The 15923-nt window shown below is 42.2% G+C and overlaps 1 protein-coding gene across 7 annotated transcripts in view; it reads right to left on the bottom strand.

Annotated features, from left to right (window-relative positions):
- The window catches only part of shroom3 (shroom family member 3), a 277424-nt gene that overhangs the window by 55468 nt on the left and 206033 nt on the right, over positions 1-15923 (bottom strand). The window contains exon 1 of one of the 7 annotated variants that reach the window (XM_060935698.1): positions 1264-1513. The exons of the other annotated variants lie outside the window; for them this stretch is intronic. Within the exon in view, the coding sequence (XP_060791681.1) occupies positions 1264-1412 (149 nt within the window). The 5' untranslated portion in view covers positions 1413-1513. Of the gene's footprint in view, positions 1-1263; positions 1514-15923 lie in introns of those variants that run through there. 7 annotated transcript variants of the gene reach the window in all.

The following is a 15923-nucleotide window of genomic DNA, read 5'->3' as shown; positions in this document are numbered from 1 at the left end:
CCTGCTGCGCATGCACACCATCATTTCTTTGTCGGCTGAGAAAGAGAGAAGATGAGGCTAATCCAGTACTACTGCTAGGATTAAACAGTAAATACAGTAAATAAACTGAAAACTGAAACTGAAGACGCGCTGAACACCCGAAAGGCTACCAAAACTTCATTAGATATTCTTCACGCATATTTACAAGAGAAAAACATACCAACGGACATCGACAAACTGGAAAAGAGACACATCGGAGATGTAAAACTTCCATGCTAGCGAGTGACTGCGACAATTTAGAAACAAACATGGCCGCCAGGTTTGTTTTCTTAAAAACTAGAAGATTTTCAGAGAATTTTGGCTGCCAGGTCGCTCCGTTGTGTGTCATTGTCCATGTTGATTTTAAAAGTACATAAGTAAATTACACAGGGAAAATAATAATAATAATATTCGGCTTGACTGTGCTAGCATTGGCCTGCGCTAACAGCACCGAGTCACAGGTAAGCTAGCGTTGGCTTTTGAGAATGTTGATATGAAGAGTGTCTATGTATAATAATAATAATACTACGATTGGCTGGCTTTTTTTTATGGTCTATCAGATACATTCCATTCAGCTAGCTTGATACTGAACTCGTCTTCTACTCGTTCAGTATCATGCTAGCTGAATGGAATACATCTGATAGACCACTGAACACTAGCCGATATTATTTAAAATGTCACTCAGGTCCGCGATGTATTTCATATGAAAAATACAAGTTTTTCAACACGAGAAGTTCATATCTTCAAGCCAACATGTGATTTTCTTTTTATTATATAGACACACTCACAAACAAAAAAGTACCCAAATTTATCAAAACGATTATTGATTTCCTCACGAGTGACATATAGAGATTTAGGTCACGGTTTTGGCTCTCCATGTCCCGCATATAGCTTGTCTGAAAAATACACATGGTGTATTTCCCAATAAAACACTTGTGTCCATGATATATACAGTAAACTTGCATTTGAACTTCTGTCAGAGCTACTGGTATAGAAAATTAATCAACACTTTCAGATCAGGTTTAAGAATTCGCCAATGCTGTGGTAGAAATCAAGAACAATACAAGATTCACAGATCTCAGTGCCAGCTACATTTCAGCTGACTTTGCAATACATCTGTAATGAAGGTGTTCTTCGCCATTCATATTAGAGTACGTACAACTGACCATCAAGAACCTACTGACTGTAATCCAGCGTACCGAGTGATGCTAACCCAATCACACATCCCGTTCTAGCGACTGTTACCTGGACGTGAACCTGAGAACCTTGGAGATGAGACTGTTGACTCCGGTCTCTGCTGGCAGCTTGCACAGCGCTCCATCGGACCTGCCAAGCTCAGACCTCTTCTGCTTTCTACGCAGTTTCCTGTGGTACAATGAACTGAGCAACTCCATTTGCTCCTTCTCTGCTGAACTCTTGTGCTCAAATGGTGGAGAAAAAAAAGCAGTCCCCCGTGTTGACCAACATGAACATGCGTCCTGTCATTCAAACATGCAATTAAACATCATTACGATGTAATTAAGCATCATTACAGAACAGTAAACATCCGGATTCTGTGGAACTTACCCTGAGAATGGGCAGAGAGGATAAGAGAGAGCAAAACTGTGAGTGAGGGGTGTAAAAAAAATAAATAAATAAAAAAAAGGGGAAAAAAAAGAATAAGGGAGGCTAGAGAGTAAAATAAAATAAAAATCAAATTAAAATAAATTAAAGATGGGGGGGAGAGAACCCAAACAACACCCTGCTGTAGTCCCCATCTCGTTTTCTATATTTAAATCGTAGACGTCAATGCTAACACATGATAGCGTGTGCATACACAGCTGAACAAAGGGAACTCTGTCTTTTCTCCCTGTTCTTTTTCTGCCTCTTTCTATCCTCATCTATCTTTTAGAATGTGATCCCAGTGTGAATTCACGGGACACATCACACCCTGAAGGTGGCACAGGCGCTGAAAGGGGCAGGAAGGCTAGTTTTCGGGTGTGCCTGGTGTAGATCTCAGCTTCATTAACTGACAAGCGACAGAGGAATTCTGCCCCAAGGGGAGACACAGACCACGGTGCGACAGGTGGCTTAAAATGGTAGAAGGCAGAAGGAATGATAACACGAGCCTCCAAACATGCGCGCACACACACACAGGCTGGATTAGGAAGGGAGTATTTCACAGAGCTAATCCACAATCTTGTCTCCTCTCTTTCAGCTCGGACACAATGACTACAGATTTCTGTGCTGCTCAATGCTATGTTTCCTGGGAGACTCCAAGATTTTACCCGTGAACACACAGACCCTCCCAACGTAAGCCGAGCCCTAGGAATGCAGAAGATCTGACACACACACACACACACCCCGATATGTTCAAAAACGCACTGTTCAAGAACACCTACTCTTTCTTTCCACGTGTCTGTTTTGGCTTCTGTCTAAGATTTTCTCTCCTACCACCTCCCTCCTTAATTCCCTCTCTCTGTCCTCTGTGGTCAAGCTGTAACAGGGTGTGTCTGAGTGCCGAAACTTTATCTGAGCTCAGGGAACTCTGCTCCTAAATCTCTTTTATCTGAGGAAACCAAAACTTGAGAAGATTAGACAGAGGGAGGAGAAAGAGAGAGGAGAACGGATGGGGTGAGGACTCAGAGAATGCTCAGATATTGTCTGCCTGTTGGTGAGGGATGTGGTCAGCATTCCCACTGCTCTGGTCATAAAACTCACATCTTCACACTCTTTCATGGTCAACTGTTCCTGACCTTTGAGTCTTTCATGCAGTTTTGCACTACAGTTGCACTTATGGGACATTTCAACTTTTATTTACCAATGCGCTAGGAAGTTTGTTTTTGTTAGGTGCTCTATGGTTTGTGTGTGTAACATATCTGATCAGAAGGTCGGGGGTTCAAGCCCCAGCACCACCAAGCTGCCACTATCAGGCTCTTGAGCAAGGCCCTTAACCCTACCTGCTCCAGGGGCAGCGTTTCATGGCTGATCCTGTGCTCTGACTCCTGCTTCTTAACAAGCTGGGATATGTGGAGTAAAAATTTCACTGTGCTGTAATGTATATGTGACAAATAAAGGCTTCTTCTTCTTCTTCTTCTATAAGCCATATCATCTACTGTTAGCACTGCTCAAAGCAACACAATGTAGCCCAGCTAAACAATGGACTTTAAGGCTATAGAGATCTTGCAGTCACGTGACCGGAAAGTACACAACCGCCATCTTGTCGGTCAAAAACACCGCTGAATACTGCTGCACTTGTGTACAGATGGATCAATTTCAACCGACGGACTACACGGCTCATTTTTCTAATGAACAGATAACTAGATACATGTCTAAAATAAACGATCTACAGATTTGTGACCCTTATGGCTTACCGGACGGAGTTTTCACGACCGGATTTTGAACTGCCAGCGGAATACCCGGACGTGTATGATTACCTCATTAACTTTCCCTCGCTGTTCAGTGGTGAAGCACTGCATGCTTATAAATCTCTGGACAGTTATCTTTACAGAAATTCAGGATTTGTCAGCGACTCAGATGTGGCATCTTGTAAACAAGAATCCTCATTGGACGGGTAAGTCACTTAAGTATTGAGTATAGCACTGACCAGCCGATTATAGAATAGAATAAGGTAATTCCAGCTGTAATTCCAAATCGTCCGTGTTGTTTACCATGGATCTGGCGTTGGAGAGGTAGAGGCTTAGCAGTGGAGATTTGAGTAGCTGTTTTCTGAGCTTAGTCAACAGGCCGGCTCTGCAGCCTCGCTTTTGCTTCCGCTCCCGGCGCCGCCTCCTTCGCTTTGCTTCTGATAACAATCCACGGAGACCCCGCTGGTCTCGCTATCTCGTCCAGAATGTTTTTTTTTTTCTCGTCCGGAATGTTGTGCATGCGATGGAAATCGCTACAAACCGTCATTTTCTGCTGGAAACCAATGTCCAGTAAGTCCATACGGTTGTAGTGGATATTGAAGTCCGGTACAGACGAACAACACGTAAAAATACACACAAAAAACATAAAAAACATGCACAGGTAGCGAGAGCTTGTAGCCGCAGCCGTTGTAGTAGAATTGTATATAGTAGGGTTTTCCAGAAGAAAAGGTAGAAGTAAAAGCAGAAGTAGAACCAGAAGTAGAAGTAGAAGGCGGAATATGGCGTTTGACCGACAAGATGGCGTCTGTCACAATCTGGATTGGCTGTGACGTCACATGCAAGTGCTCCATAAGGCCTTTTGATTTCATAAAATCGTTAAAATTTATTTCCCTTTGAAATTTGGTCGTTTATTTCTGCAATATCTCAAAAAAACAAAAAACAAAAAACCCACACCATTCTGTGGCTGGGAAGTTATTTCATTTGAGGGGATTCCCTAGCAAATAATGTGCATGAAATTGCTTCGCACAGTCAAGCAGACAGAGGAAGTCCGTGTGTGCATGCGCAGGTTTACCTGCTTCTTCTTCTTTTCCTTCTTCTTTTGGGTTTTACGGCAGCTGGCATCCAGTGTTACATTACTGCCATCTACAGGTTTGGTGTAGTGGTTAGCGCTGTTGCCTCACAGCAAGAAGGTTCTGGGTTTGAGCCCAGCGGCCGGCGAGGGCCTTTCTGTGTGGAGTTTGCATGTTCTCCCCGTGTCTGCATGGGTTTCCTCCGGGTGCTCCGGTTTCCCCCACAATCCAAAGACATGCAGGTTAGGTTAATATGGGACGGCCTTGGGCTGAGGTGCCCTTGAGCGATGCACCTAACTCCCAACTGCTCCCCGGGCGCTGTTAGCATGGCTGCCCACTGCTCTGGGTATGCGCTTATTGCTCGCATGTGTGTGTTCACTGCTTCAGATGGGTTAAATGCAGAAAGAAAATTTCACAAGTGTGTGATGAATAAAACTGTGCTTTCTTTCTTTTACCTTTGACCATACACTGACAGTTACATCATTCTGTCGCTAAACGAACAGCTGATCACATCAAGGTGCTCGCTGACCGCCGATATTTATTAGTTTGGTCCTGCGTTTCTTTTCCTTCACAACATAACGTCTTTTCTTCTCGCCTTCCGTTACTGTAGTCGGTCTTTCACGTTTCATTCACGTCCTCCATTTTTCTCTCCTGTTTCAAATTTGTATCCCACAATGACTTGTGCGAACAGGGAAAGCCCACCACGTGATGCGTGACACAGTATTGTGTATTGGTTCATGGTGAAGCAGGAAAAAATAGTGGAGAATTTAAGGCCACGTGGCCCTAAATTCATTATTTGTTCTATTTAAAAAAAGCAACCTAATAAAATTGGAAGTCTGTGATTCGAATTCAGTAGCTTTCGGTCCATGAAATAAAAATAACTGGGTGTCGGGGAGAATTCTTTTTATGACCTACACTTGAAAAATCTGAAAGGCAGTCTACCTTTAATGCTAGCTCAGAGCTGGACTTGAATGATTACATGATGATCCAGATGTGAAATATTATAGGCCCTGTATTATATATTACCCTCTCTGTAATATAGGTGGTTAATTAAGCAGCTCTTGTTCTCACTTTTCTTTCAGCAGATGCCTTTACACTCCGATACAGTATTTCCTTTCAGACATTTTGTTGTGCAGGGTTCTCCAGAAAATCTGAAGTAGCCGGCTTAAAAAAAAAAAAGTAGTAGGCGGCTCTGGAAATTGCGGCGGCGAAGCCAAAGGTGCACTAATGCTAGGGGTGCATGCCTCCCCCAGAAAACGTTGAAATTTACATGCCTTCTGGTGCATTCTCCGCTAATAAATTACTAACCATTTCCCTGTAAAATACTTGCAAAATATGTATGAAATTTCTCTCCAGATGTTTGTGTGCTTGGCTTTCTCAGTTACCCTCTGTAGTACGCTGCCTGGCTCTGTAACATAACTACATACGCTACGGTGTGTCAAGATGCAGGCACTTATGGATGCAGACACAGGGTAGAGTAACGGTGAAATCGTTACAAGAATCGTAGTCGGAGTAACGGGTAGGGGTCGGTCGATCGGCAGACAGAACAGGGTGGTCTAGACGAGAAGCCGAGGAGAACGTAAACAAAGTCGAGATAACGAGAGGACAGGCAGAAAGTAAATGGCTTGGTATGACAGGAGAGAAACACTGAACGATACTTCGCAACTGGAGTGAGTGAGAGAGGGGTTTAAGTAGCGGAGCTAATTTTCTTGGCAATGAGAGACAGGTGTAATTAATATGCAGGAGACAGGGGGTGCTGAGATTCTTGGGAGTTGTAGTTTAGAGTGGCCATGTTTGGAGGCTGTTTCGAGCTGGCGCTCTCAACGTTGTTACTGACACAGTGTGGTCACGTGGTCTGGCTCAGCCAATCAGAGTGCGAGACTCGATCAACAAATATGGCGTCGTTTCTGGTCACGTTAGATCTGAATCGAAGGCAATTTTGTGGTGGAATAATTGGATTTGCAGCAAATTATGGGCAGCGGAGATGATATAAATCGCTTGAACATTGAAGGGCAAGTTTTTTTTTTTTCTGGAATCAAGTAGTCAGTGCAGACCAGTGGTTGCGTTAGACTTTGTCATTGTCCGTCATTTTGACGGACAGGGTCGTAAAAATTCCGTCCATTATTATCTGTCATTTTATTTTAGCTTTTAAATGACAATGTATATAGGCTATAAATGCTATATATTTAATAACTTGTGTTTTCATGGACTCATTTTCATTTAAAAATTAATTCACAGAACAAGCTTGTATTATTTAATCATTTATTTATGTATTTATGATGCAAAAAGATGAACAGAGATTCTGATGTTCGGTCACTTGTGAACCCATTTTCCCTCCGCTAAAAACATTGCGGCTGTTGTGCCTTAACGGGCATATGAACAATGTTATTTTACAACGTAGCAAGACAATTGCAGTTAAAATATGAACAGTCCACTACAACGATTTAAGTGACAATCTAATTTGACCTGTTTGCGTGAGCTCAAACCTTCCTTCTGGCCCGCATGGATTTAAATTGGGAGCTCGCTTGTGCATAATCAAAGTCGTCAATGGAGACTGCTGCTGAGGCAATTGTCATTAAATTTTGCGTCTTTGCCTCGGACAGACGACTTCTCATTGACGTTTTAATTTTATTCTGAAGGCTGAACCCGCGCTCTGCTGCGACACTGGAGACTGGAATAACCAGCGCCACTTCAGCCAAAGTTCTGAAGTCAGGAAACATTTCTCCCAGGGAAGTGATCAGAAGCCGGCAACAGCCTCGGCTCGGCGGAGCCTGGAACCTGACACGGAAGGCATGGGCGCCGCCAGGGGGGGAAAGGTTAGAACAATTCTAGGGGCCCAGCACTGCCATGGGGCCCTTTAAGGGGCTGATAATATGCTTTTAATGATTTTAATAAGACTTTTGAAATAACAACAATGCAATATTCCATCTGGTAAAATGAGCTAATTGAACAAGGTTGTCTATTTCTTGAGTTCTTCAACATATTGTCATTTAACCCTCCCCCTTTTGTGAAATGGTACGGTCCAGTTCTGGTAGAAGCGCGATGCGTTAAATCTGTGTGCTGATCAGTGCAACGCTACTTGCTGCTGTGTCGCGGTGCAGCAGCCAGCCAGCCAGCAGTGGAGTGCGTACAGTCTATGATCGCTAAATATGAAGAGTGGCTGTCAAAAACGTAAAGAAAGGCAGCTGAAAGCTGAGAGGGACCGGAGAGGCAGGCAACTGGTCACTCAGTTTTTCCCAAAGAAAGGTAGCTATCGCTCACACGTGTGTTCAAAATATTAGCGAATGGTAAATGAACAGTATGAACGTGGTTGGATTAGCCTATCAAGAGAACACTTTTACAGTTTGTACAGTGACATTTTTTCCATTTTAATAACTGAACTGACGTGTGATAAACAAGATGAAATATTACGTTATGCTGGTGCTAATAACTAGTGCTAATAACCAGTTTCATAACTAATGGGGTGCCCTAAATATGCACAGATTCAGCCTCAGGGGGACCTCTGCCCTACCAAACCACTGAACCCCCCTTTGGAGAAGGAGGTAAGAAGCAATACAACCCATAAATGCTTTAGGATTGCTGCTTTTGTTGAAAGTTGGGGGGCCCAAAATTCTAATCTTTCATGGGGCCCAAAATTTCTGGCAGCGCCCCTGACGGAAGGTCTTAAATAAAACGAAGTTATGTTTAAATGTTAGTTTGTCTACCCGTGCTCTCATTAAAATGATAGTTTAGCAGATATTCGAGCAGTAATGTTCCTAAGCTTGTTGGGGAAGAATACAATAAATCGGCATTTGTTTCATTTTAAAAACAAGAAAACAACTAGCCTAAATGAGCGCTATTGCATTAAGACGTACAGGCAGGGAAACGACACAAACAACCCAATGCATCTTTTTTTAATAGCAAAAATGACGTGTCTTCTGCAGAGAAGGGAAACATTAATACATCTCACTGTGCTAGTGGTTAGAAAAGTCCTAGCGCGGTCAGGAGCGCGATGGGGGAACAGCCTTGCGCAGTGGCTACAATGTATACATGAGTAGCCTGTGCACTGAACATCAAGACTGCCGCAACGTCGGCTCAGATTGAAAGTGACGGCAGTGAAGACTATGTATACTGTATGTAAGAAAACTCTGCCACAACTTGCCAATCATTTCAATTGTGTGTTTCATTATGTTTTATTATTAGGCTATTATTGTTATTGGTAATGGTAACGGTAAACATCCGTCAAAATGACCGACGGCCGTCAGATTTTTCCGTCATAGCTAAAAAAAATCCGTCAATGACGGACAATTGTCGGTTAACGCGACCTACGGTGCAGACCGTCTGTGTAGACGGAGAAAACTACCGGTCGCCGGCGCTTATGGACATCTCTGTTGTTGCTCATCTATGAACATGTAAATGCTGACCACTACACTCAATAAACTAGTTATAATAACTCTGACCGAACACTGAAGTATTATTTAAAAAAAAAATGATTGAGTTCTAAATATATCATTGAGAATGGATTGTTGGTGTTATTGTGTTAATTCACTCTGAATGGTACGTTCATTCTTTCATCAACTCTGGACAAGACTTACCTTTTTAGGTTCGAAATGCTTTTAGTGCAGCTGCCAAATCCCTAAGTGCAAAAGCAACACAAGCTAACTAAAATGTCCATAATGTACCATCTCAGAATAGAGCACTGCTCACTTCAAGATAAAAAAGATTGCAATCTGTTGCACGTTCTCTGAACATGACAAAACAAACTCAAATACATGGCTACATACCAGGGCTTGCTTTGAGAGTTGGTTTTTAAATAAAAAAAAAAAAAAAAAATTCCTGACAAGTCACAGTGAACATGGCCAACACACATACCAGCACTGCCAAACTTGTGATTCTTTCCTTGTTGGGAAATGTATACCAAATGCCCTTGTTGAGATACAATACCAAATACGAGACAAACCACACTGCGAAGGTCCTGCAGAGGAGGGGGAAGATCAGCAGTGACCATCCTTCCCAGACTCCCATGAGAACTTCAGATCCTAATCTCCTTCCCATTACAGAGAGATTCTGTCACTACCATGCTATCCTTGGTCCCAGATGACACAAGAATGTAATGTCCCCAGTGATGGATAACTTCCCACAAAGTAACGGCACCAGGGTTGGGTCAAGACATCCAGGGAGGAGAGGAAACAGAATTAATTCAAGACGTAATGTATCGTCTGTTTTATGAGCTGGGTAAAGGCGGGATGCATGGACTTCAGGAATGTCAGGAAAATCCCGGCGGTGAACTGTATGTACGCTTTACATCACTGTCCATGGTGTTAGTTACTAGGAGGGACCAAAGGGAGGCATACTTGGATAGTAAAAATGAGATGCATGGAGACAAATAGAAAGAAAAAGAGAGGAAAGAGAAACAGATAGAGGAGCATTAATGATTCAGACTACATGTATACAGTCTCTGAATCCGGGCTGCCCGAATAAACACTGTGGCAGAAAATCAGAGTCCTGGTAATGGGAGGTTTATAGTAAGTGTATTACAGTGTATATTCAACATTAAAGTGACGCACTGTACTGGGATTAGCATGCTTTCACGCCATAGACTGTTTACATTCCTTAGGGTAGAGTCAGTTGTAAAAGTTGTAACCCATTTTTTGTTTTATAAATCTTATAAGTAAAATATTCTAAAGCTCCATTTTTTTAGATAACAGGTACGTTTGTCTATTCTTAACTATTAATCAAATAAATTCAAATTTCATGTAAATATTTAAATAATACTGGCTGGCTTTTTTTGTGGTATATCAGATATATTCCATTCAGCTAGCATGATATTGAACGAGTCGAAAACGAGTCGCTGAATGGAATATATCTGATACACCATGAAAAAAGTCAGCCAATATCTCTCATCTCATTATCTCTAGCCGCTTTATCCTGTTCTACAGGGTCGCAGGCAAGCTGGAGCCTATCCCAGCTGACTACGGGCGAAAGGCCGGGTACACCCTGGACAAGTCGCCAGGTCATCACAGGGCTGACACATAGACACAGACAACCATTCACACTCACATTCACACCTACGGTCAATTTAGAGTCACCAGTTAACCTAACCTGCATGTCTTTGGACTGTGGGGGAAACCGGAGCACCCGGAGGAAACCCACGCGGACACGGGGAGAACATGCAAACTCCACACAGAAAGGCCACGGGGCGCGAACCCGGAACCTTCTTGCTATGAGGCGACAGCGCTAACCACTACACCACCGTGTCGCCCCTCAGCCAATATTATTATTATTATTATTATGCATACACAGCCCTGTGATGACCTGGCGACTTGTCCAGGGTGTACCCCGCCTTTCGCCCGTAGTCAGCTGGGATAGGCTCCAGCTTGCCTGCGACCCTGTAGAAGGATAAAGCGGCTAGAGATAATGAGATGAGATGAGAGATTATGCATTACACATTCGATGGAACAATTATAGATTTTACAAAAAGTTAAGAACAGGGCGGTAACTTACCAATATTGAATGCTGATTCTGATCGAATGTAATTCAGTGTTCTGTCAATCAATGTACTGTACAAAGTCAAAGTTCTAACAATAAAAATGGTACACCTCTAAAAAGCCTGAACAACCACCCAACTTATATACAAGCTGTATCGAGGTTGACAGTTCAAGTTCAGTTACTTTTGGTCGTAGTTAATTGTTACATTCCAGTTGTTCAAAACAGAAGGGCTTTGCTGACTGAAGTCCACGAGTGAAGTCCTCTTGTAAAAGTCTCCGTCACTTTTCCTCACCTCCAAGTAGAACTTTCACAATATTTCCGCTATTGCTCTCTTTTCCAGTTTTTTGATGTCCGTTGGTCTGTTTTTCTCTTGTAAATATGCGTGAAGAATATCCAGTGAAGTTTTGGTAGCCTTTTGGGTGTTCAGCCCGTCTTTCTCTTTCAAAATTCTCTCAAAATTTTCCGCTTTTACAAAACGAAAACCTCTTGGCCATGTTTGTGTACAAACTGTCACAGTCAGTCACTAGCATGGAAGTTTTACGTCTCCAATGTGAGTCTTTTCCAGTTTTTCGATGTCCGTTGGTATGTTTTTCTCTTGTAAATATATGTGAAGAATATATAATGAAGTTTTGGTAGCCTTTCGGGTGTTCAGCATGTCTTTCTCTTTCAAAATTTATCTTCCGCTTTTAATGAAGCAAACCTCGCGGCCATGTTTGTGTACAAACTGTCACGGTCACTCACTAGCGCGGAAGTTTTACGCCTCTGACGTGTCTCTTTTCCAGCGTTTCCATATATTTAATGTGGAAGATTAAACGCGTGAAGAATATCCAGGGAAGTTTTGGTAGCCTTTCGGGTGTTCAGCGCATCTTTCTCTTTCAAAATACATCTTCCACTTTTAATCTTCCGCTTTTAATGAAGCAAACCTCACGGCCATGTTTGTGTACAAACTGTCACAGTCACTCGCTAGCGTAGAAGTTTTACATCTCCGACGTGTCTCTTTTCCAGTTTTTTCGATGTTCGTTGGTATTTTTTTTTCTGGTAAATATGTGTGAAGAATATATAATGAAGTTTTGGTAGTCTTTCAGGTGTTCAGCGTGTCTTTAGTTTCAGTTTTCAGTTTATTTATTTAGTGCTTAAACCTAGCAGTAGCACTGGATTAGCCTTGTGTTCTCTCTTTCCCAGCGGACAAAGAAATGATTGTGCGCATGCGCAGCAGAAAAGTTGTCATTGAATCTTTGCATCAGCTCCGATGTGTGACATCTTGTTGTCTTGACAACGTGCAATATTGTAACAGTATTGCACGCTTATTCTCCATTGGGTAGAGTGGCGTAATACATGGAGGATAAGCAATATGATAATATTGCATGCCATCAATAAACCCAATAGAAGGGAAAATAATACATGTTTTTCATGGAAAAAGTGGCCTGTATGTATAATAATCTACATTAAAGTGACGTACTGTACTGGGATTAGCATGCTTTCACTCCATAGGCTGTTTACATTCCTTAGGGTAGAGTCAGTTGCAAAAGTTGTAACCCATTTTTTGCTTTATGAATCTTATAAGCAAAATATTCTAAAGCTCCAGTTTATTTACACAGCAGGTACATTTGTCTATTCTTAACTATTAATCATAAATAAATTCAGTTTTCATGTAAATATTACAGGATATACAACGTTATGTGTGGCACAGTTAGTACTGTTGCCTCACAGCAAGAGGGTTCCAGATTTGACCCTCATGACTGATGGGGGCCTTTCTGTGTGGAGTTTGCATGTTCTCCTAGTATCTGCGTGGGTTTCGTCCAGGAATCGTCCAGGAATTGTGGTTTCCTTCACAATTCAAAAGGCATGCAGATTAGGTAAAAATACCCAGTGACTGGGGTTGCAGAAGCCAGTGCATACTTAGTCCCAAGCCCAGATAGACTAGGGAGGGTTGCGTCAGGAAGGGCATCCGGTGTAAAACCGATGCCAAATCAAATATGCGGAAAAAGATCCACTGTGGCGACCCCTAACGGGAGCAGCCGGAAGAAGAAGCAGAAGAGGATACAACGTCATATGGCCAAACGTTTGTGGACACCTGACCATCACACTCATATATGGGTGCTGCAAAGTTTGAAGCACTCAATTGTATAGATGTCTTCATATGCTGTAGCTTTACAATTTCCCTTCACTGAAACTAAGATACCCAAACCTGTTGGATGGTTTGCCTGCACAGAGTCCTGACCTCAACCCCCATGAACCCCTTCGGGATGAATTGGAATGGCGACCGCACCCCAGGCCTTCTTACCCAACATCTGTGCCTGACCTCACAAATGATCTTGTGGCTAAATGAGCAAATCTCCACATATCCCTTTTCGACCAACAGGGAATGGGTTCTTGAACCGGTTCCATTCAGGATTTTTTGAACCTTGGTGCCAGCTAGTGAACTGGCCCACGCTTTCACCAGTTTTGAGCAGAGCCATTGTAATCAAGGATGCGTCATGAACGAAGGGTGCTGCACAATTCGCAGTAGGAGTAAACAGTAGTAGCAAGGTGGTGATACGCATTGATTACCTGCAAGCTTTTGTTCTGTTGTTGCAGGTATTTGTTTACAGTCCATTTCTTTCTGAAGATGTATCCTTTTCCATTGTGTTCTCCATTGCTGTGCTCTGCTTCCATGCTCTCCAAACTAATGACACACCCACTGATGTCATCACGGTTTGTGCTGGAAAAACTAGCTACATTTTGGTTCCAGCTGGGAACTAACTGTTCTTTTCAGGTTCCGAACCGATTTGTTTTTGGTCGAAATGCTCTGAACGGTTCAAAATTTGGTGCGCAAATCAGAACAGAACCCGTTCCCTTTTGGTTGAAAGGAGTAACAGATACGTTCCAAAATCTAGAGGAAAGCCAAAAAAATTTGGCCATGAAGTATATAAATTTAGTAAAAAAAAAAAATCCAATGTTATCTTTAATCCAACTGGTGCAGTGGTAACTTCTCAATTCATGAAGTCAGGAGGGGATATAAGTGTGCTTTTGCATATTATCTTATCATGCAGACAACAAACCCTTATGTAGTTATACCAAATTTGCAAAGATAATAGGGTTATAGTCAAAACTGCCATTGTCGAGTCAAAGACCATGACTAGCCGAGATCAAGTCACGACCAAGTCTTAAGTGGGTCGAGGCCAAGTCAAGATCAGGTCCAAATGAAAACGAGACTGTGTCAAGATCAAGAACAGAAACCATAAAATCCTTTTTGAGGTCAAACCTTTACTTCAGCTACTTGGATATATTCATGCATTGCACTAATGGCTAGACTAGAAGAAGGACTTATTTTATGTCAAACTTTGTGCAGGTGAAATGACAACACACATCATTTTTGCAAACTCTCAGTCAAGAACAAGACCTTAAATCAGACCCTCCAGGATTTCGCGATGTTGCAATTTGCAACTTCAACACAAATTTAATCAATCCCCGCGAATTCAGGGCGGTGTTGCAATTATATACAATCACTGCAACTTTCCCGCAAATTTGACCAATCGTTGGCGTCGTCTTGAGGTGACGTCAACATACTACCTTCCGCCTTACTTCCAGTGTTGCCAGATTGGGCGGTTTCCCACCCAGTTGGGGGGTTTCAAGTGCATTTTGGCAGGTTTTGAACATATTTTGGGCTGGAAAACGTCAGCAGTATCTGGCAACACTGCTTACTTCCGTGTTTCCGTTCAAGAGAAGCAGCATGTGCGAGTCAGTGTTTTATATAGGCTTAAATTCTGTTACTGAAAGCGTGTTATGTTTACAGTGAAGGACTGTGTGCACTTTACATTATTTTTTTTTTACTTAATACAAGAAATTAATGGATGCCAACATTTTTGCCAAAATGGTATTTTATTTTCCATTGTTTAGGCAGCTTCAGCATCATACTGTGAGATTCTGTTCAAATTGGGTTTTTTTTCTTCTATGCAGCCTGAGCCCATGGGCGTCGCCACCATTGAATGTGAAGGGGACATGTCCCCCTCACATTTCATAATTCTTCATTTGGACCCCCCCACATTTAACATAAAATATTAGTTCACCCAGTGCCGTTTCTATTGCTTCGTGAAAGAATCCATTCCACTTGATCGATAAGAGAATACACATACCACTGAAAATCCACTCCGGGTTTTCCGGGCGTTCCCTACAACAGCTCACCGCGCGCGAGTGAAGTGAATCTCAGCGCGAGCACAGAAATGTTGGTGCAACTGCTGGAAAGTGGAGGAGGTGACGTCAGCCCCATTGCAACCTCACAATGTCTAGCTTTTGCTAAAACCTTATTCTTTTGTTATGTGCCCTCAAAATTAACCCTAGGACACGCTAAATTAATATTCAACTAAACACTGAAATGGGGTATTCTTGGTTGATGATGAATTGTTTGCAGTATTTGCTCCCCCCCAGACACAATGGACATAAGGAAATTCTTTACAAAGAAGCGGAAAGTCAGTCAAAATTTCCCCACAGGACGGTTTTTTTTGTCCCAATGGAAATGTCTAGTCAATGTTAGGAGATGTATCAGCTAGCTTAACCTTAGCTATCATTTAATTCAAACCCAGTAGGCCTGCCTTACTGTAATGCCAAGAATGAGGTCAAGTCTGCTCTGATGATATTTACTGATTCCTTGTTTTGTCTGGTCTTTGGCAGTTTTCTGGAAAGTAAGATGGGAAATCAGTGTATGGGGAAGGAATAGTAGAAAGGAAAGTAATGGAGAGAGATGGATGTTATTCCAGGTGGATTGTGAAGGAAAGGGGGATAAAAGTTATGAAGTGGTAGAAATTGTGGTGGCACCAATATAAGGAGTTATATCTATAAATCTGTTTGTTATACTAATCTGTAAATGTTACTGTAGTACCACCATTGCATGTAGGTTGACAAAACTGCACTTGTTCATTGTGTGAAGTTATCTTTCATGTGTCATTGCTTGACCCAGTGTAATTTTGTGTTATGAAGACTGCATGATGCCATGCCATTTTTGTTATGAGTATCGCTAAATCGGAAAAAAGTAAAATGCACC

Source organism: Neoarius graeffei, chromosome 12 (assembly GCF_027579695.1).
Source record: "Neoarius graeffei isolate fNeoGra1 chromosome 12, fNeoGra1.pri, whole genome shotgun sequence".
In the NCBI taxonomy this organism is placed as follows: Eukaryota; Metazoa; Chordata; class Actinopteri; order Siluriformes; family Ariidae; genus Neoarius; species Neoarius graeffei.
Note: the sequence above shows the minus strand (reverse complement) of the source record. Positions and strands in the feature narration are given on the sequence as shown.